The following is a 22,728-nucleotide window of genomic DNA, read 5'->3' on the forward strand; positions in this document are numbered from 1 at the left end:
GTGTTTGTTGCCTGGTAGTTTTGCTTGGTTTGTACCAACACCTTTCCTAGGGAGTACAAACTCTTTTATTACCACACATAAACTCAAGCTTTCCATTTATTTTATTGTAAATCATAGAATAATCATGGTGTGGGAACACATAAAAGTAGAAATCCATGATCTTCTGCTTTCGTGCTTATTTCTGGGTGAGAGAAGTGATTTAAATAAAATAATCCATTTAAAAATTATTTGATAATATTTTATGGAAAATAGGAATTTTTAACACGTCATTTCTTTACCAGTGGGAGCCTTTTTGATATTTGGTGCTTTCCTTACACACCCATTTCATAGATTCTGTAAATGTATAAGAACCCTATTCTTAATTTTTCTTTATAAAATTATTTAAGAATGAATCAAAATGAATCAGATTAATTCTTTCCTTCCTCTTCTTCCATCAGTTTTGTTCCCTTCCTTCTAAAGGAATCAGTGCCTTTGTCATTATGTGCATGTTTGTAGAGGGGGGATTGTCTTCCCTTTCTTCATAGTTTTCTAATCCTTTGGTTGGTTTGAACAAAATTTCTAGGAAGTCATTGGACTCAAAGGCATTCAGTTTGTTGGTATTTTTGTACAATTGGGATATAGACAGAGACCGTATCTCCAAATTGGTTGATTTTTTTGAGGAAAATAATATGGTCAGAGGACAGTCAGTGGTAGACAATGGGAATTCAGTCAAATCAGAGATATTACAAACTTTTCTAACTGCTGGAAAAGTTTATATAGGTTTTATAAGTTAATAGACACCACATATCCCATACCTCAGTAAAGCAAGCCTTTCCTTCTGTTTTGAGTCTTTGAATTACAAGGAGGGAGGAAGAAAGATTTTGCAACATTTTTCTCCCTGAACTCTCACTAACTCTCAGCCAAAAAACATCATATTTATTAGATGTGTTTTAAAGTAGGTTCTAGGAATTTTGTCCATCTCCTCTGTCAAGGAAATCTTAGCTAAAACTCTCAGACTATTTCAACAAATCTCGTGATCTGAGGAGCCCTAACTCTCATGCTTTTGAGTGCTTTGAGTTTCCTGGTTCTGAAGTCATAGAGCTGATGATCAGTGAATACTGACAATACTGATTATGTGAATACAGAATACTGATCAGAATACAGAGAATGCAGAAAACTGACCACATGTCCCCTCTGGGACTTTACTTCTATAAGTAATACAAATTTCTGAAGTGGGGAACCTACTGCTTACCAAAGAAATGGATTCTACATCTTTCGTTTCCTGGGTGAAGAGGAGATCTAGAAAATTGTTTTGCAGAAAATTTTGTTCTCACTCTTTTATTAATGGGCAGAGGGTATGATTGATAGTTAAAAGCTGTGGGGTTTTGTAATTACCAAATATATCCTGAAAGTAAGGACTATGCTTAATTGCACTCTTCTATCTGCCTTTTCTCATTTTCAGATTCAAGGCTTCAACATTATAAACAACCAGTTTTCCTATGCAAGTGACTGTACAGGTTTCTTCACTCCTGGAATTTGGATGGGCTTGGTGACATCTATAATTTTACTGTGGATCCTGACCTATGGCATCCATATGATCATGCAGCTCACAACAAACAACAGATTTGATGATCCCAAAGGTCCAGCTCTATCAGTTCCTCAGACAGAATAGCCATGGATTGACTTAATGCCACTGTGGCTTTTCCCAGCCTGGTGTTTATGATTTTTATAACCTTTTTACTTCAAAATATGTTTAACTTAAAAAGATATCATAGGAAAGCCAGATAATGAAACTACATATAAAAATGCTCCTTGTGCTTAGCAATGACAATAATTGTATCTGTTATTATGATCATTTGTTAACAGCTTTTTGTGATAAGGTTCTGAAGTGAGACTGTAGGTTACTCTCTCTGGCTATTAGACCATGAAAAACTTCCTTCAGATTAACTTCTGTTGGCAAAGAAAACATACCAAAAACACAGATAATGGGGAAGGACAAAATGTTTTATGAGAAATTATACAGTAAAAATACTGGTCTCTCTAAAGGCTCTTTAGCATCATGATGATGTTACTTCTTAAGAAATTTTAACTGTGTTTTGAATTTTTTCTCTTGAGTAAAACATACAGAAATGTACAGGACTAATAAAGTATAAGTCACTAAATAAATGGTCCTGATGAGTCTTTTCAAAATATATCTCTTTGTTCAGATGTGATATCACAAAGAAGGGTGGGTAGATTGTTTAGCTTCCATCTACTGTTATCTTACACTTTTGAGAATTATGTTGAGTAACACTGACTTGTGTTTGCTTTAGCAGTGGACAGCTGATGGGAGGTCAGTCAGTGGCAGAGAGGTCCTTATCCAAACTGATCACAAAATTAGATTTGGTGTCATGGCAATGAATGCAAATTTTCAAGTATAGAACCTATTATGATTTAATGTGCTGGTTCAGACAGCATCTTAACAGAGGTAAGGTAGTTTTCTTAGCCTCCTTCATTTTCCAGGCATCTTTGGAAAAGTTATGAAGCTCACAGTAAAAAAAAAGGAAAAATAATATTATATAAAATCATTAGAAGCACTGTGTCAAAGTACTGTTTGAGTCTGAGCATTTTATGGTCATTTCAGTGCTTCTAGTAGTCTGAAAACATTCACAATGTTCTTTATTTTTCTACAATTAATAGAAACACTACATCTTCCAATTGGGTGATCTGATTATGGAAAAAGTTACTGAATTTTATGTAGAACTAGGAAATAGTAAAAGAGCAATGGTAAAATTGTAAAAAATAGTAAAAATGAGACTTTTATTCTTTCATCTGGAATGTTTTTATGACTGTGCATGTTCAATTAGTAGTTAAAACCCTCAAAAATATAATTTTGACAAAATTACAATTGTGAAATGAGAAAAATTCTAACTTTTCTGATCTTGATCTATGTCATAGTACAGTGATACAGAGGAAAGACAGTTAGAACCAACTATTTAACTAGACAGACAGTAGTTTCTATCCATCTTTTCTGGGTGTCACACTTTTATTATGCAGTCCAAAATGTAGATAAAATGTTTTCTGAAGCTATTCTTTCTGAATAATTCAGTCCTGACCTGTAAAACAAAAGGAAAGTGTCATACAACTAGCAGAGGTGTCTCCTGTGCTGTAATATTTTTCCCAAATGCTTTTCAGAACTTCAAAAAATGTATTTGATCTACACAGAACCTCTGTGTTAGAAAAGCATATTTCCTTTGCACAAATTAGTTGCCAGGAGACAACCTGACTTGTTCTATTAATTCTCCCTTTGAAGCAAGCTTGATAAGTATGAATGTGATGACAGAAAATTGACATAATAGTCACATAACTATTGCTAGAAGAGGGAAAGGCTATGCAAAGGACTTGAAAACTGCTTTCTTAGGACTTTTATCTAGCTTCAGTAAAATTTGGAAAAGATTTTGTTGAACAGTGGCAATAACAAGAGCTGAAGGAGAGCTTTACCAGGCCACCTAGCTTAGGATTCTATCCCCAGCAGTGCTGTGAGTATGGAGAGCATCTCTGAGTGCTCCCCGCAGATGTTCTCCATTCTCCACCATTTAGCTCAGCCACTTCCACAACCAGAAGTGTTGCCTTTGTATTTAATAGCTCTGGGTATAGCTACAGCCCATAAATTTGTCCAGCCTGCTCTGAAGCCTCTGGGCTCTCACACAGCTCACAGTGTCCTGATTATAGTATGGCATGGGAATGCTTACATCCTCTCTTGCTTGCCCAGGATGGACTCTGGAGAAGAGGGCAAGGAAATAGTCTCATATTGACTGTATCATGAGGAAAAGATAAGTCTCTTTCAGAGAGCTGTTTGATGTGTTTGGTATTACACATTCCAATGTGAAGGTGACGGCATTTTTAATGGGGAAAAGCTTTTTCTTCCTACCCTCTCTCACAGCAAGGATACCATGCTTTGGCAAGTAGGGCCTGTGGGGCCTATAGTCTGCTTGTACAGCCACTTGGGTTGTCTTTGTCATGGAAAGATGAAACCACAGGCTTATCCTTGTGATGTCTGTGCTGGAAAACACATCAGGAAAAGAAAGGAACTATCTACAGCTCTAGCTGTCCTGTGGGCCAGCTGCACTGGGCTCTGGGGACAGTGGCCTGTCTGTCTGGAAAGGAGCTGCTCTCTGCCCACGTGGAATGGGCTCACCTTGGCTGGCTGGCAAATGCCCACCCTGCTGCTCTTCTCACAGGGGCCATCCCTGCTGGCAACACCTGGACAGACATCCAAAACCCACCCTCAGAGGACCATGCAGGCTGCTGGAGTGCCATGCCCTCTGACAGCCCTGCAGCTGCCCATCACCCTCCTGTGGCTGGAGACAAGGACAGCTGATCACTGTTCAGCAGGGCTGGCTTCCTTCTTTGTAAATAGGACTGGGCCTCAGGAAATTCTGGGAGGATTTTGCACCTCTCTGTGTTTGTTTCCCTTTCTGAATAAAGTTGAAACCCTGTCAGGAGCCTTCCAGTTCTACGTACTTCTGATTTCACAATTCAGCTTAATCATAAATGTACTTGTTAAAACATGCCTGTTTTGGGAGCTGTTCCAGACAGAATATTAGCTCTGTCTGGAAAAGTGTGAGCCTTTAGGACTTCTACAGGGTTTGCTGAATTTATCAGAAGTACTGACGTCTCTGTGTGCTAGCTCATTTCTCTACCAATTTAAAAAAATATACAGTAAAGATGAAGGGGATGATGGGTAAGCATATGAGTTTGAAAAGTAAAAGATTTTTTTTTCATTTACATATATGTAAATTAAATTCTATGGAAAAAAATCAGGAACTTTATAAAACTATGACAAACCTAAAAAAAATCAATTTAACTCTGAAGAATTAAGAGTTAAACCAGAGAAACCCCAAAACTAAACACAGAAGTCCTGAAGAAATAAGGTATTTCATCACAAAGTGCAGCAATAATCATTTGGTGAAAGGGATAGCTGAAATGGAGCTAGAATCTGAACCTCCTGATTTGTGTCCTGTTCTTTGGTTTCTCTGTCTGTGAAATTATTCCACAAATCCTACAGAAACGCATCAATGATTTATAATGACACCTAATTATAATAGATATAGCCCAAGAATAGTATTTTCATGGAGACAATAAAGGAAGACAGGTTATTCCATCTGCAGGGAAAACTCAATAAAGTAATTAGCTCCACCTTTCTTTCTGTGTGACTAATAAATTATACACAAATCTAAATCAGCTGAATTACTAGTCTGTGCCCAGGCATTAAAGAGTTCTGTAATTATTTCAGCATAAACTGAGGTCAAACAGGAGAAGCTATAGAGGCTGAAAACAAGGAATGACCTTGATAAGCTAATTCCTAAGATAATCAGAGACATAAGAAGAAGTCTGAATATTGGATTCTGGTCACTGCTGGCAAATAACATAGCAGTGGTGGTGATGATTTTCAGGGCAGGTAGTGACAATCTTATTGTTACACTGAACAGGAGGAAGAGACAATGCACACAAGGGGGGCAGGGGAGTCCTTTTCCTGAAGGCTGTGTTTTAATCTTGCATTCTCTGATGGGTTGACTTTGCTTGGCTGCCAGATGCCCACTTGGCTACTCTCTTCCTCTCCTCCTCAACAGGACGAAGGAAGAAAATAAGATGGAGAATCTTGACAGTGATACCATTTAGCTGTTACCACTATGGGCTAAAAAGATTTATGGAACATTAACTTATTGCCCATTAAAATAGGTTGGGAAGTAAGAAACCAAAGCAACACTAAAGTAATGCCTTCAGTCTGCACAAACGCCAAAAAATCCCATGGTGTTTAATACCTTCAGTAAAAACCCCTGATCTTCAGTTTGCTAATAAAGGTTCTGTTCTCAGGTTAGTTCATTACCTACTAAAAATAAAATAAAGGAGAAAAAACCAGTTTCTTCAGAACTCAGATTTCTAAAGGCTTAAAACTTTGAAGTACAGGGAGGTGGGGCAAGGGAAAAAAAGAGATCTTACCAAGGGGTGGTTCCTGAAACAAGTAGTCTCTCCTCACCAGAATGCGTGCCAGTGTCTTTCTTAATCTTCTTGCTTGTGTAGGTGGAAAGGAGACTTACAGCAGTGACTGAGTCCAAGAGCAAACCAGCTGCTATTGATGTCCCACAAATGAAGTTGGCTTCCTTCTCTCCACCACAACTTTTTGTATACCTCCTGTGGAAACACAGGTTCCCTGCTCCAAATTATCTGGATTTCTGTATAACCCCTGGAGCTGGTATGTTCTTGAATTATTATAGTTTGGCTTCATTTTAGACTGTCTTTTATGTCATTCGTTATTGCCATAATAGAAGATTGTTTACTGATGTATGCTTTCTGCTTTGCAGAGAGAAATATAAGTGTCCAGTTGAAGACTGAGAAACCCATTTTTAGTCTTCCTTAGTATTTCTTTAGCTAGTTGTGTAAAAGTAACCTAATGAACAAATGAATGGTGTACAGCGAGCATGACATCATATGCAACTAACTTTCGTTAATGAAAACTGAAAAAATAATGTTTGTAATGTAAAAAAGAAACCTAACAAATGCTTTCATAAAAGTAATTTAGGAAGGTGGATAAGTTAAGGACTTTCTGATGTAATGTTTGAATTACAATTTTGTGTACCCTATTTACTTTGAGTAAATATGAATGCATATGGATAGCAGATGATCAATTTAGTTATTTAACTGAAGTGTACTGGCATGATTCAAGATACTGCTGTCCCTAACTACCCTGCTTTTCATCCATGTGTATCTGTGCCTCAGCTGCCTGATAAGACCACACTGCTGTGCTCCCTGGTTGCACCAATGGTGCAATGTGTCAGATTGTACACTGGAGTAGCAGAGATGCAGGTTCTTGTCTGGGTCTGCTGTTCCTGCTGCTGAGTAATAAAATCCTGGCAGGGGAGAAAAGCAGATAGCTGCAAACACTGATGTGTAGCAATGCTGAGGAAAGATCTTTACTAGAGTTGACAAAAGGGGAAATATAAAGGATGGAAATAGCCAAGTGCCTTGGCAGGACCAACATTACTGACAGCCTGAGAGGCAGCACCAGCTCCAGTTCAGGGAATGTGTTTTCTGTTTCCGCATGCCTCAACACACTTCAGCTAATAACTGTGTCAGGGAAAGGTCTGGAGTGCTCTGTTTCATGTCCTGCTGTGGAGACCCCTAAAGGCTGTCTGTGGCAGAAGATAGATAGAGAGCATCTAGACCCAGCTGTGGACAGCGTCTCTCATTCTGTATCTTCAGACTGCAACTGATCAGGGATGGCCAAGGCCCCCAACAAGTCTCAACTCTTCTCTTTAGTGAAAAAGAAGAAAAACAAGTGTGGAAGGGGAAGGGCAGAACAGATCTCTTCCTCCACAGTGAGAGTCCTTGCCCTTCTGGGTGGTTTCCTGAGTCCTTGCCTGGAACAGCAAGAGTGAGAACAAAGGACCCAGCCCCTTTCAGCAGAAGTATGCACACCTGTGTGATGCTGGGCTGTCTTGGAACATTGTTCAAATCTTCAGCTTTCTCTCCCAGAGCCACTCTTTGGAGCTGTCTGCAAACTAAGGCAGAAGTCACTGCTTTGGCTGCCCTCCAGGAATTCTGAGGTAGCTGAAAGGGAGTGTGAGGAGGGTACCAGGCAGCTATATCACATTTATCTTACCACCTGCATGAAACAGCAGAATTAGACCCCAGGGTGCTTGAAACAGAAAGCTGACTTCTGGTTAGAAAAATCTGAGGTTTCATCTATCTTTTTACAACTAATTAATATTACAATACCAAAATAGACAGTCTGCTTTTGCTTGTAGATCTTTCTTGGATATGTACTTATACTGCAAGAGTGGACTGGTTCCATCAGTTTTTATTGATTTAGATTTTCACAGGAGTTTTTGCCAGTGTACTCATTCGTTTTGACATCAGAATTTACACCTTAATGGCTTACTGCTACCAATTTCTGTGGTCTAACAGTGATTAATAGATACCTAAATGGAGATAAATTAGTATGGTGGAGTTTCCATCTGGGTTTTGTTTTGTGGTTTTTTGTGTTTTTTTTTGTTTTTTTTTTTTTTGTTTGTTTGTTTGTTTGTTTTTCTCTTAAATAGCAAAAAAAAATTGTTTACTGGATAGATCAGGGAATTTATAGTCCACTCATGTTTTGACATAATTTGAACCCATTTCTTCTATAATTGCTTTTATAGCAATTATGAAGTTCAAGGGGGCAGAAAGGGTTTATTGGGGTAAGCATGCTTCTTGCAATGGGTAAATGAGCTAAAGGTTAATGATGACTTCTCTGAATTGTAATATCTGAAACTCTCTATAAAACAAGTGTCTAAGAATTAAGAAAGATATAGATTTTTGCCTAATGAATTACTATCTTCTGTTTGTTATGAAACTCTTGGTTAACACTTGATCTAGTTACTTTTACCAGCTTTATCAGAAAGGTGAGGGCCTCCTTCAGCAGAGTCACTGTTTTCATCTGGATAGCTGGTGGTTTCACTCCAAAGGTTCAGAAAGGCTGAATGTTACTCATGAAGTAAATCTGCCCGTGCCTAATCAGGAGTGCATCCATCTTCTGCAAATCCAGGGTCAGATTCAGGTGCTCTGCAATGAGACTCTCACTCCAGAAGATCTTTGTGTTGTATCTGGAAGTTACATAGTGATGAAAATTATAGCTCTGACAGTGTAATATATAGGGCCCCCTGTCTCAAAGTGTCAGCACAGTTTAACTGCAATAGAATTTGTGGTCTAGCACTTTGCACCCTGAAGGGCACTTGCAGCAGGGGAGATAATGCCTGCTATTTGTTCTAAGTGAAATAATTTCATCATTGCCACTATGCATTATTGTTTTAATGTGTTTGGGAGGAGGATGATCTTTCCCCTTTAAACGCTAAGGCCAATGTTAAACAATTTTATACTGGATACTTTTTTTAAGGAACCTTGTATCTTCACTCTACTGGTGGTGCAGTGGTGGTAGTCATTTCATACCAGATAGCAACACAAGCTTCTGATAGAGAATGTATTAATGGAAATCAGTTCATGTATACATTAAAATTGACGCTTTTTGTCAGAATACAGCCTCTTTTCTCTGGCATGCTACTGTATATTGCCATATAGAAGCATGAATAAGGTACAGCTAATATCTGAGATAGCCTGGTTGTGTAGGCCATGTGGTTTGTCCAGAACCATAAAATTAGCAGTTCTCCCTCAAAACCTGAGGGATTAATGTGAAGATTATACAGATTTACCTCTTCCTCCTCTGCAGCATGGTGGTCCTTCCCTGTCTTCTCCAAACAGACAAAGTACTATCACTCTCCCATCACACAGGCAAAACTGGTTTGGCATTTGAATATTACACCTGCTTTTACTTCATCATTTTTGTTCATGGGACTATGCCACTCATCTGGACTTCTGGCTTTAAGCTTGGTCTGAGTTGAAACTTACATTGTTTCTCCACTTCTCGATGTTTGCCATGAACCTTCTTAGCCTGTAAGCAGCAGATGTGAGGGTTAACCTGATCTGATTTGGAAATACTGCCAGGTGTGAAACTTGAGGTCCCTTCTGCCCACACCAGGCAACACCTTCTAGCTGGTCCTTCCTGTTGGGTGACCTGCTTGCTTAGAGATGACCTCTGTGCTTAAAAGCATTTGACAAGTGCAATGCACACCTGAGAGTAGCACAAGGCCCACTTACGGCCCTCTGCAGGAGGAAGCTGCTTATTTGTTTTGAAAGTAGAGGCTATTGCTTAACTAACAGTACTTCAGTCACTTCCATGGCAACAGGCTCTGAGAGACAAAGCAGGTCTTCATCAGAATGCACAGCAGCTTGAAAAGAGAATGGAGATAATTCTACATAGCAGCAATATGAAGTTTCCATTAATTTTTGAATTTTACCTGTTAGTTAGCAGATGATTTAATCAGTGAAGTAATGGCTATTCTGCTAACCATTTATGAGCAAATTGGCGTTGATTTCTTTCAGTTGTCAGGCATCCCTTGTTTTTGTAATGACTGGGGATCTGCCAGCACAGTGTGGTGCCCCCTTCCCTCCTCTGCCCACACAATCTGCCAGGTGCCTTGCAATGATAATTGTATTTAAGGGGGAACAACATTTGGAAATTATGGCCTAGTTCAATGGTACCGGAATTTTTATATGAAGAAGTCAAGAAATCAAAGGAATCTGTAGCAAGTTACATCCATGTTTGTGATTGAATATGAAAGAATATGAAAGTAGTTGGAAGTGAGGAAACATGGTGGATGCAGTTTTTTTGTTGTCCTCTCCCCCAGGTTTTTTTAACTTCTTGAGAAACAGAACAAGCCTTGATAGATCTTCACAAAATTATAGTTCTTTCTGCTTTTGCTCATGAGTATTTAAATCCAGTATTCCTAAAAAGCATCTGGGAAGAACAAGTGTCTTGATATTCAAATTATGGGCAAATACTGAAATTTCATCCTTCTATTTTATCATTGTATCATATTTTGTATAATGATTGCATCAAGATTGTAAGAACATAAAGTACCAAATTCATAATCTCCTGTTGTTCATGCTTTTAGATGATGTAGCATTTTTTAATGCAGGTAATTTTGAAAGCTAAAAAGGAATCCAGTTTTAGAACAGAAACCCCACAATACTGTTGCAGTCCTATTAAGAACTGCTTAGCCATAAGGTAGCTGCATAAAATCCTTGATTTTCGACTGAAAAAAAGGTCTACTTGAAAACTTCTTCCTCATTTATGTTCTTTCAGTTAAATATGTAGGCAATGTAACAGAAATTTTTGGCAAACCAAAAGCTGCTGTGGAAGCCACCAGCTCAGCAAACAACAGGAAACGTTCAATCTAGCTATCCATCTATCCATCTCTGCATCTATATATCTCACAGAATCACAGAATGGCTCAGGTTGAAAGGGACCGCAGTGGGTGTCTGTTCCAACCTCCCTGCTCAAGCAGGGTCATCCCAGAGCACGTGGCACAGGATTGCATCCAGATGGTTCTTGAATATCTCCAGGAGGGAGACTCCACAGCCTCTCTGCACAACCTGTTCCAGTGCTCAGTCACTGCAGAGTAAAGTTCTTCCTTCATATTCATATTCAGGTGGAGCTTCCACCCACACCCTTGTTGTTGCTCAGAGAAACAGCATCTCTGCTTTGCCATTGCTGCACACACACACAGAGGCACAGCAAAACTCAGGTGTCACCATCACTTGTAAGGAGTCTATCACTTCTTAGTCTGTCCTCAGACCTTGCTTCCATGTAGCACTCCCATGAACTTCCCTGAATATCTGCTCTAGTATCTCATTAGTTTTGGAGTTAGGAACAATTTTCAATTCCACGCATTCAGAACATTTTATTTTACTCAATTCTTACACTGGGGTTTTTCTTGGCTGTAAGAAAATCAGACCCTTAGACACCTAATACATATTTTTCCCTGATACAATTTGCTGAGATGAAAAATTCTTTTTTATTGTATATGAACTGAAAAAAAATCAGGAGAATCTCTGTAAACAGTCCTGTATTCAAAATTTTTTTGAATGTTCAAAGTTGAAAAGGTCACACATATTTAATCCCTTGCTCTTCATGCAGAAGAAGTTAGTCCTTCTCCTTCACCCTTTAAACAAGTAGTCCCTCAAACCTGGTCAACATTAGAATCTCAGGACCACAATATTAATTGTTATAGTTCATTATCTGAAGAATAAATGAAAGTTATTAGCATTTTTGTGGCTAGATTAGAGAAAAATGACAGAGCATTCGACTTTTGTGAAGCCTGGATATTTTCAACAAATTGGTGAAAGCAGAATCCTTTGAAAGCCGGTGTTGAAAACCTTTCAATTTCTCCTGAAGTAATACCATTTGTCTGAATGTGACAAAATTCTCATTGTAGTTAAATGAATTGTGAGGATTCTGTCCTGTTAAGTAGGGAAAGGAATCATTTTTAATTAAATTTTTTTGTAGTTTAGTCTGCCAGAACTTTTCTGTAGTTTAGCCTGCCAGCAAGTCCACTGAGGAGCAGAGAAAAGAAAGAGAGCAGAGAGACAGAAATGACAGGGCATACTGAAAATGAGATGAAAAAGGAAACACTGGAATACTTAATTCTTCCAGAGAAAAAGTTGCTTCTGGTACTGCAAAAAAGGCTCAGCTCCACCTTCCAGAGACAGGAAAGCTGAATCTATATAATAATTACAGCTGGATGAATACCATGAATAGTCATTCACATTCTATTTTGATTGTATTTATGTCATCTTTTTTTCTTTGGTTTTGGTAGATATTCTAGTGAGCTTGTGGTAAACAGCGGCTCACAGTTGATTAATGTAAACTCCTTGTTTATACATAACAGCTTTAACAATATAGTATGAATAATTCAGAATCTTTAGCAAAAGAGATGTAAACAAACATAAAGTACTTCCCCTGCCCACCATTCTCCCCCCCCCACCAAAAAAAAAAAATCCTTCTTCATTCTTTCCTTTGGAGTATGATAAAGCATACAAAAATATATGTTAGTGAAGATCACTGAGAATTTTTAACAAAGAAATCTTTCCTTTTATGTACCAACAATGCACTGTGCAGCCCCTAAATAATCCCAGCACATCCTCCCTAAGTGATCTCCTATACTTATAAAGGTTTGAAAGTTTACTGCCTTTAGAATTGTACTGACCATTGCAACAGCAGAGTTTATGAGAAACTTTGAGTAATAAAAATAGTGCTCTTGTTGCTTTGTTGTAAGTTTGAATTTGGCACACACGTTACAAATACTGCATGTGCTTTCTATAAAATATAGTTCTACTGCAATGTATTAGTGGCCTGTTTTCTGTGAGTAACTTTAGTCAAATCACACTACAGCAAACCATGGAGAACCACTGCAAAAAGAAACCCTGTCAAAAATCATGTAAATGCATTGTCAGTTAGTTAGAATTAAGTGAATTAGTAGGAAATTAGGGAATCTTGTATACAGACTTCTAAAACTCAGAAGAAGAGTGCAATGTGTGTTTTGGGTTATACTCAGCTATAACCCACCCCACTGCCAGAATCTGACATAGCCACAGTTTGCACCACATCAGTCACTAGTTGTAAACCAAGTGTGTTCAGCTGTAGAGATTAGTCAATGTTAAATTGCATTAGGTGAGGAGTTTCCTCACTAATTATTATATTTATAGTCCCATTGCCCACAGTATTGATAACAGTGGGCATGGAGTTAACAAGAATGTTGTTTTGCAGCTTAGTCTGTTCTGATTGTGACTTTTAATTGGGTTGTTTTTTTGGTGTTTTGTTTTTTGTTTTTTTTTTTTTTTTTGTTTTTTTTTTTTGTTTTTTTTTTTTAATAAGAGATGGGCCTTAATTGCAATGGCCCTTTCCACAATACCTCTGACTTCCTGCACAAGTGTGCATGTGCCTCTCTCTCTAAGTTTGATGGTGCCACTCAGATTCAGGGATACCAGCAGCTCTTTCGCAGTCTGTTTTCAGGGAACAGGACTGACAGGAGTCTCCTGTGTCTTGGAGAAGGCAACCAGGGTGCAAAGCAGAATGCTGAGGAGACCCAAATGTGGCAGTAACAGCACAGCCCTGGTGACACTGCCACGTCTTTTTGTGCAAGTGTCTGAGTTTGCTGAATTTGCTGTGTGGTCTGTCAAGAGACAAGACAGGTAAGGAAGGCTTTTAATAAGGCTGAGGGCAGCACAGTTCCCTTTGCCTGCAAGGCTGAGCAGCAAGGCCTAACTCATCTTACCCCTAGGGCTGGCCACCAAAAAGCCAGTTGGTCCACACAACTGAGAAACTCTGAACCAGGCAGTTTTAACACTTGGTTTGTTGCTACAGATGTACTCATGCTGATCACTTACATAGAAACTTAATGGGCTCAGCCATCTGGAAAGAAGGCAAGACGAGGGAACTTGCTCTTGAGGGAGAGTGCTGAGGGACTGGGCAGGTTCAAGAGCTGTCAGGGAGGGGTAGCAAAGGATCAGGGCACAGAGATGGGAACCTTTAGCTCAGAGATGGGAACTGCTGCAAGGAGCACAGAGCAGCTGGCCAGCCCTGACAGGGACAGAGGGAAAACTGTCCACATCAGAGGGCTGTGCAGGATTTGCTCTGGTCAGGAAGCCACAAAACCAGCATCAGAATAAAGGATTGTTTTGGACATGGAGTGGTCTGTGTAAAAAAGGTAATATTTATTTATTTAATTTTCCTAGCATACCAAGTAGTTGATTATTTTCCATTTAAAATGTTAGCTGATTCACTTTATATCATGATAAAGCCTATTTATTTTAGAGAGTTGTTTGTTTGTTTGCTTGTTTGTTTTTTTAAGCTTTCAAGCCCCTCAGTTGCCTTTGAGTAGATGTATAAGAAAGTGGATTACAAGAGGCCACTCAAGCGCTGTGGGAAGCTTGCAGTCTCATCACCCAGCTGTGATCAGCTATTCCCTGGCCCCACCAATACTAACTTGAGCCTGGTTGAAGACCAAAGTGTTATAATACAGGTTATTTTTCTCCTTGGTTGCTCTGCAACCAGCAACAGCAGGTTTCCTGTTGTTAGATCACCCTGACACTCCGCAAAGGAATGTGGAGGCATTGAACCTTGTGACAGAGGAATTTGCAGGCTGCTTGAGTAGCCAGGAGAGTTTTCAGAATCTGACAGAAACTCCCATTAACCTCCCAATGTTATTGTTCAGAATACCTGGGGAAAGTGGTGTTTTTATCTGCATAGCCACACAACATATTTATCTTTTAAAAGACATCATGACACTCTGCATGCTTGGCTGCAGTGGGTTCACAGCACTTACTATCTGCACACAGCTAGTGCACAAGGATCCAAAGTGAAATGGGAGCCCCTTGATGGGGCTGTTAACACAGCAGAAATCTCTATTCCAAAATGTCTTGACCTCAGCAGCCAGAAGAAACTGGTTTTGAAGGTCAGGCTATCAGCCCTGCTCTGGAGCAGGGCTGCAGAGCTGGCCTCTGCTCCCCACTGGCACCTCTGGGCAGGCAGGAGGAATGTGCCTGCTTGCCAATGATTGCTGATAGCCAGCAGCTGCCTCCTCCCAGGGAAAAGCAAGGAGCCTGGTGAGGCTGTCCCCTGGGAAAAGCTGATCGGGATGAGCCAGCATTGAGTTGTGCCTGTCTTGTTGCTGGATACAGAAAAAGGGAGTTGTATTGCCCTCATCAAGGGTTAAAAGAGAAACAGAACCAACTGTTCAGGCTTTCTCTTTGGCCCTGGCTACCATAACCGGGAATGTAAGTTGTTTTCAATAAGTATTTCCTTTGCATTGATAAAAAATTGTGTTCTACAGAGATCATAAACTGCTAAATCCAGTAGAAAAACTTTTTCATAGCATAAGGGAAGTTGACCAAGAGTGTTATGGTTGTTTTTTTTGACATTAAAGTTACTGTGTCACACATCAGGAAAGTAGAGGAAAGGATAATTTTGTTGAAATGCAGGCAATTTGTTTAAAGTGTATCCAAGAGTTGGCTGAGAAGCTAATTTGAGCTACTGCTGTTCAGTTTGCTCTGTTAAGAATCCAGCCCTTGGGAGCCCAGTGTTTCTGTGTCCTGCTACCCAGCAGTACACAAAATCATCTCTTACCCATAACTATGTTCTTCTGTCTTCTTCATAAGTAAAGTTATAATCATGCAGGATATGTTTTAGAAAAAAGTGACCCTGTTCTGAAAAAGTCAGCATAAGATACAATTTTTTGTGGTATTTTTAGGTACTGTTCCACTATGTTGGATGAATTTGATTTTATTTTGGGGAAGAGGGGTGGTGGGGAAGAGAACATATACTGGAAGTTGATTTGGAAGAGCCCTTAAGATAGGAAGTTTGCCAGGATATCTGAAACTCATTCCTACCATTTGAACCTGTAAATCTTTTACAGAGCTATATATATGTAAATTGGCTGTTTGTTAATCTTTGCAAAGATTAGGAATAGAGGTAGTGACCTGAAGCTAGGTTAGAGGGAACAGTGATTGATGTCTCTCCATAACTAATTCCAGTAGGAAATTCCAGATTGCCGTACTTTACATATTTGTGCTGCTGTATCTCTCTCCTCCTTGTCCTTAATGTTTTTCTGGGACTTGGAAATGTACAGCTAATGAAGCCTTTCATATAATTTTAAAAAAATAGTATTAGTTTGTAAGACAAAAAAGATGTTTCAGGATTTTTAAAGAGCATAAAGTAAGCTCTTGCCACTTTCTTCTTGATTTACACCCAGTGGATCTGGAGATTTGACTTCCCAGATGTAAGCAGGTTCTTCAGGCAAGTGGGTCAGTAGGGCTGGCAAAGGCTGTGTGTTTCCAGGCCACAGGAGCTGTTAATATACAAACTAGATAGTTTAATCTAGTTTCAGATCAAAACTAGATTAAAAGCAAAAAAAATCTCTTGCATGGTAGAAAATTAAGAGGGGGAACACTTATTCCAAGGCATGAGGTGTTTCCAAAATTAGATTGTTCAGCTGATATTGCCTTTGGGAGCAGCTGCTGGGAATGTAGCCTGGCCATCTGAACACGTTTCTATGCATTGCTCTCACTGATATGAAATAATCTATGGTCATTTATTCCTGCTTCATATCTGCCACACAAGGCTAGTAGCTGACATGATGCAAATCCATCTCCCAAATTTCTCTTGAAAGCCCTTGTTGAAGAGGCCTTGCCCACCCCTGATGTGAACTTGCATGAGCCCATTAACCCTGGAGGCTGGGGCTCAGCCTCATGTGGCTGAGCTGGCTGCCTCGGAACCAGGCTGCTCCGGGGATATGCAGGAGGATCAGAATTACATCTAATAATAAAGTCATAGCATCTTTATGCATTTTTTAATATATCCTCTTAAGTTCAATTAAGAAATCTGATTATTTCCACAAAAATGGCAGGGCCATGAAATATTAATTTAGAGCTTTCTTTGAACCTGAAAAAGGTAATTATTTCAGAATAAAGAGAAGGGAATAGTGCAAGTCAAACCTCATGATTAGTGCTCCCTGATCTTTCATGCTGTTAGAATTTAATACTGAATCAAATTCAAATGAAACAAATTAGAAGAGCCCTAAAATATGATTCAGTGCAGCTCTGGACCTGATCTCTGAGCTTGATCCATTTTAAAAGAAAGTACTAATGGTTAAGCAATTACTGATTAATATTTTTTCCTTCTGTATTACTTTAATAAACACATACGGAAATCAAAGTGGGATTTTTTTTTTTAGTCTTTATTCACTGAAATATATTTTCCTTGAAACACGTTTTCCTTTACTGTTTATTAAATGACAGATACAAAAATGCTCTCTTTTTAGGAGGCTGATCTTTCATCCCAGAAGAAATCAACTTTTTGTAAGGAAAAAACCAGTTGCAACATGGCATATAAGTCTCACGTTGGAGCCTGGTTGAATCATGAGACATTAAGGGGGATTGCTCCCCAACTCAATGAAACATCCTTATCCAAATTAAGAAGGATGCATACTAATTCGTGCAGATTAATTCTGTGGATATGAGAAAATTTGCACTTGGTCAGTTTTCATCTCATGACCTTTACAAAAATAACTTCTCAGGTGATTTTTTTCCTGCCTCTCCAGTATTCCCTCAGAGAAATCCTGTGAAAAGAAGTAATCTATGGAAACACATTATTATCAAGCAGAATTTACTTTTCAGAGTTGAGCTTTCTTTAACATGACAGCGGATGTTTTTGGCATGGGCAATGTAAACAGCCAGACAATGCAGATGCAGAGAGAAACATCCCAGCACTACTTCTGAATTTTAAACTGTTCTTAAGACATGCTATTAACAACATAGCTACCCTAATATTCTGTGATTCATTTCTGTGGGTAGTAAAACACATACACATGGCTATAGGCATGAAGAGGAGAGCAGAGACTTTCTTCACTACTTCTACTCCGCTCTGGTGAAGGTTATTTGGCTGCAGACTCCTCTCATTGCTGCAGTTTCAGCCTGAAATTTAACTTTGTTAACAGGAAATTTCCTCAGCCATGCTAAATGGGGCTGGAGATGTGAAATGTGTACTATACCTTACATTCTTATTCCAGCAGAAGCTTGATCCAGGCCCATTTTCCTTGTCCTGCCTGGCTTGGGGCATGTTGGGAGCCCACACTCACTGCCAGAAGGGCTCGGTGTGCTGGCAGCGTAGGGGACACTGCCACCCAAGCTTGGAGAGTGCTTGCTAGGTCTTGACAGAATGGGGAAAAAGAGGAATGAGTAAGGTTAACTCCAAGGCTTCACAAGTCAGTTTTATTGCAATTTGAGTTTGTTTGCAGCAGCAAAGGGCAATGGGAGTACTTGTGTGTTTTGTTTTGATGGTAGACATCGTAGACATTTTTTATGAGAAAGTTAAGATTACAAAGAATCCCTGAGTAAATACATTTGTGCCTTTGTTGTCAAAAATTAGTGTAAGATTAGAAAATAATGTTTTGAATAAGACATAGGCCAGCTTTGATCTAGCTATGAACTATTCTCAGGATCTTACAGAAATAAATTACTGAAACAATTTTATTGTTGATGATAAACTGATCACTGAAAGTTCCAAGAGAGACAAAGAATGACTGAAAATTTAAGAAAGGTACAAGGAAAACAGAACTGAAGGTTGGCTAAATATATTACTGTCAATGAGAAAAATGTGGATGTGGTCATCCAGGAGTTTGATAAACTTTATGAAAAAAAAGAGTACATAAGAAGACTGAGAGAAGAGATTTTCTCCTGAACTCAAAAGTACTATGAAGTCAAACATTTACACATTATAAGATGCATTTATTCATGTGGGGTTTTTTATATGTGGACATTTATGAAAAACAGATATTATTCAGAAGAACAAAGTTTTAATGTGAAGTTTTGGGTCAAAGTGGGAGAAGACCTAATAAAGAATTCTAAAAAACTCCAAAAGATAAAATAAAACTATGCAGAAACATGATTAACAAAATATCACCTGGGGGAAAAATGTGAGAACTTACAGAGTGTATTAATAAAATGGAAATATAAATGTCTTTTACTGAAAGGAAGCAAACTGTTAAAATCATTAGTAATTAAAAAAAAAAGAAGAAAAACTAAGATTAAATCTCAGAATTATCTGTTTAGAATAATTATGCCACTGAAGAATTTTATATAGTTACATCTATCAATTAAAAGTTCCTGCATTTATTCAGTTTTGGGTTTCACCAAAATAAATTTATCCAAGGAAATTAATTTGGACTTTGCTCTAAGTCAAGCATAATAGTTAATGGTTTTGGCTGATGAACATCTTTCCTCAACAATAACACAACCGATCAAACATCTTAGATAAAAGCCAGCATGGATGATGACATTAGCATGTCATCATCACACAGAAAACATCAATTATGAGAAGCATAACTCTAGCACTTCCAACTATCTGTCATCACCTGGAATAATTAAAAATGAAAAAGCTAGCAAATGACTGGGAAAAGGATTTAAATATTTTTCTTTCTCATGTTGCGCCTCAACAGACATTGTTATGGTATTACTGACTCACATTCTGTTTGATAAAAGTCCCCATAAAAGATTTTGCTGTCATGAAGGGAAATCCCATGCAAACAAAGACGCCTTTTATAGTGCCACTGTAGGCAAAATTTTTTCCTGCTGGTTTAGCATTCTGAATAAAAGTAAACAGAGAATAGTTTGGGTTGGAAAGGACCTTTAAGGAGCATCAAGTTAATTTCCTGCTGTGGGCAGGGACATCTTTTACTAAACCAGGTTGTTCAAAGTTCATCCAAGCTGGCCCTGAATGTATTGACTTATGAAAATTAAAACACTTACCTTGGAGTTATATCATGCAACTAATTTTAAAACAAAATTCCTCCTCCAAAATGATAAAAATTGAAAGTATAGGATGGTGTTTTATCAGAGCACATCTAGTTTATTTGCAGTTCAGATAGTTTGCTGACAATTGTGGACTATTTTCAGACATATTTTGAAATTCATTACCAAGCCATTGTTTTGTAAGTTTGAGGAATATTATTAGCACTTTATGAAATTAATTCCTACAAATCTGTGTTAACTCTACCACAATCTCTATCCTTTCATGAGGAATGTGCACATTTCGGTGGGAAGAGGTCCGAAAACTCTGTGCTATTAGAGAATTAGGTCATGGTGCAAGACCAACAGTTCTGCCTTTATGGCTGCTCCAATGTGCACATGAGCTCTCCCAGGCTGTGAGAGTCTCTTCTAGAAAGGCAGATCTGCTTGACCATGCAGAGGTTAGACTTTGGGTTCACGCAACACCAACTACACCTCATTCAACAAGAATAAATGTGGAGCTGTATTTTAATGAGGCAAAAAAATTGTTAAATGATAAATTAGGCCTATAAATAATTTGAAGTTTGTGTTCTGATTTTGTACCAGGGGCACATGAGAGCAGCCCAGAGGACACATCTCTTACAAAATGGTATTATTGCCTGTTCAGTCAATGAGCAGAATATGCAGGAATATGAAAAGCTTATGAAGGCTTCAGGGTTTTCCCAGCCCATACTGGTTATTGGCAAGGGAAGTTTGCCAGAATATGAGAGGTGTCAGTTTCCAAAAGGCATGTGTCTGTTGTCCTTAAAAGAAGCACATTGGACACCGTGTTCAGGAGTCTGAGGCACTTGGTGAAGCCTCTGGAATGAGGGTGGAGAAAATTATTGGGCAAACTGGAAGCATGGCAGCTCCTTCATCAAGAGAACTGTACTTACAGAGAGGTCCTGGCCAAGAAAATAACATGCTGTGGAAGCTGAGTTACAGGCTTGCCTGACAAGTGTCCAGGATGGGTTCTGAGTATGTGGAATTTGACTCACCTGCTTAATGTCATGCTCCAGCCAGGAAGAACTCTCAGCAGAACTTGTTTGCTGTAGGTACAATATCTCATTGATGAAGCTAAATTGGTTTCAGCTCTGAAGTCAAACTGCTCACAGCTGCTTCAACGGTGAAGAGAAGCATTGTCAAGGAGCTGTTTGAGAGAAGCAGATTGATGTAGAAACAGTTTGTATAATGAATCTCAAATAACTAAGATTTCTTAAGCTCTCAAGGTGTGCTTCAAATAAAGGAGACCCATATATAGGCCCTTCATTGTTTTAAAATCCCATTATTTCTTTGTCTTTTACTTTTTTTTCATGAACAGGAAGTTTACATGTAGTTTATGTCTTGGAAATTCCCCTTTGTGTCACTGGGCAGTGATTCCAGTGGGAAGTATGACAGTAATGGAGTACCCAGAATAAATGAGAATACTGGAGAACCTCTGTGCTATCTAGCATCATTGGAAGAGAATAATTTGTTTCAGAAACTTGGAAGAATATATAGTGATTTCTATATATAGAATATATAGTGAAGCACTTGAACTTAGAGCCGAAGAAAATGGCTCTAAGTACAGGTCATCTTGAAAAATCATCACACTAAAGTAATTTAGGTACAGTGGGTTTCTATTCAAAGTGAGAAGGGACATGTTTACAATGAATAGTGAACTTCTTGCCCATTAAAATTTTCAGTGTCGAGTAATTGGATTTTGTTTCTTTTCAGTTTGTTTGCTTTTATGCAGTAAGGAATGTGAAAGTGTATTCAACGTGTCAGATTCTTTCCATTCAGAAATACAAACTGAATGTAGGTATAAAATTTGTTTCTCCTCTCATAATATGATGACAATTGATTCAATCTGGTTTTTGTGAACTGCTTCTCCAAAAAGCATCAATGATCTCTTTCAAAGAGAACTTTCTCAGCTGCTCTGTAGTGTACAAAAAGAAATGCAAGGAATATTATGAAAATAAATGGGGTTTAGTGTTCTTTTACTGTTGCTGTTTAGTATGTCAGGACAAAATTATAGGAATACAACACCCAAATTATTTCAGAAGCCTCCCAAGTCTCCATCTTCAATCTGCAGATAAATATCACATATTATTCAGAATTTTATGCTATTGAAATTCCCAAAAGGTACTTTTGTTTAGATCCTTTACCTCCTTTTCCATACAAATCTCATTGTCCCTGATAGCATTCTGCTAAGCTTAGAAGAGTCTGTTCCTTAGGAGATTCTTTGAAAAAAGAAAACACACAGTTTAAAATACAATTACAGTTCCATAAATATTTACTAACCTAGTTTTTAGAGCATTTAGAGTTGTTGGAGCAGTTGTCTGTTATCCTCTTGCATATGTACTTAGAAATTGGAAAACTTCAGGATGGGACATGTCACCACACATCCAATTCCACCACTGTGGAACTGCACTCAGTGCAGCTCTGCTTTCACTTCTGTAAGAAGAAAAAGGGAAAGAAGAGTGTTTAATTCTCTCTATATGCTGTGTGGGGATGTTAATAGAATTTTCAGTTCCAAAAGCTTTTTTGTTTTTGAAGAAAAATAATGAGCAGCAGCAATGGGAACCAGCCAGGCAAAATTTCCTGTGCCTGTTAAAAGCTTTGCAGAACTTGCAAGTTCTTGGGGAATTAGTGCTTTTGACTTAATTTTCGTGCTTTCTAATTAGTGAAAATTTATTCTCAATGGCATCTTTCTAAAGGTGGAGATCAGTATTGGGTACAAAAGACATTTAATTTTTCCCTGGCAATAATGAAAATAATGAAGCCCTCTGATCCCAGCCACTGGCAAATTAATACACAAATAAAATTAGAGATGGTTTCCAATTGTTTTTTCAATGATAAGGAGTGAAAGCTAATTATTCAACAAAAATAATAATGTTTAAAATACTGACAAAATCTTGTTTTATGATGGGTACATGCTATATCAATTTACTTAAACCCTAAGACTGAAGGAAAGGAGATAGTTTCTTTGCTCAGCGCTCCAGGACTTTTGTAGCTGTTCTTGACTCCAGAGAG

General features: G+C 38.4%; 1 protein-coding gene and 1 long non-coding RNA gene across 2 annotated transcripts in view; one reads left to right on the forward strand and one right to left on the reverse strand.

Moving 5' to 3' along the window:
* Nucleotides 1-2,145, forward strand: part of LOC132073718 (V-type proton ATPase subunit S1-like) — a 49,829-nt gene extending 47,684 nt beyond the window's left edge. Inside the window, exon 10 of the mRNA XM_059472936.1 lies at nucleotides 1,442-2,145. Coding sequence (XP_059328919.1) covers nucleotides 1,442-1,651 — 210 coding nt within the window. The 3' untranslated portion in view covers nucleotides 1,652-2,145. The remainder of the gene's footprint in view (nucleotides 1-1,441) is intronic.
* A 5,836-nt stretch (nucleotides 2,146-7,981) lies between these two features.
* On the reverse strand, nucleotides 7,982-9,634 carry LOC132073997 (uncharacterized). Its single transcript, XR_009418561.1, has 2 exons — nucleotides 9,400-9,634; nucleotides 7,982-8,600 (listed from the first exon to the last, which is right to left on the reverse strand). It is a non-coding gene; the product is annotated as an uncharacterized LOC132073997 (long non-coding RNA).
* Nucleotides 9,635-22,728: the final 13,094 nt, after the last annotated feature.

The sequence above is a fragment of the Ammospiza nelsoni genome, chromosome 5, assembly GCF_027579445.1.
Source record: "Ammospiza nelsoni isolate bAmmNel1 chromosome 5, bAmmNel1.pri, whole genome shotgun sequence".
Taxonomy (NCBI): Eukaryota; Metazoa; Chordata; class Aves; order Passeriformes; family Passerellidae; genus Ammospiza; species Ammospiza nelsoni.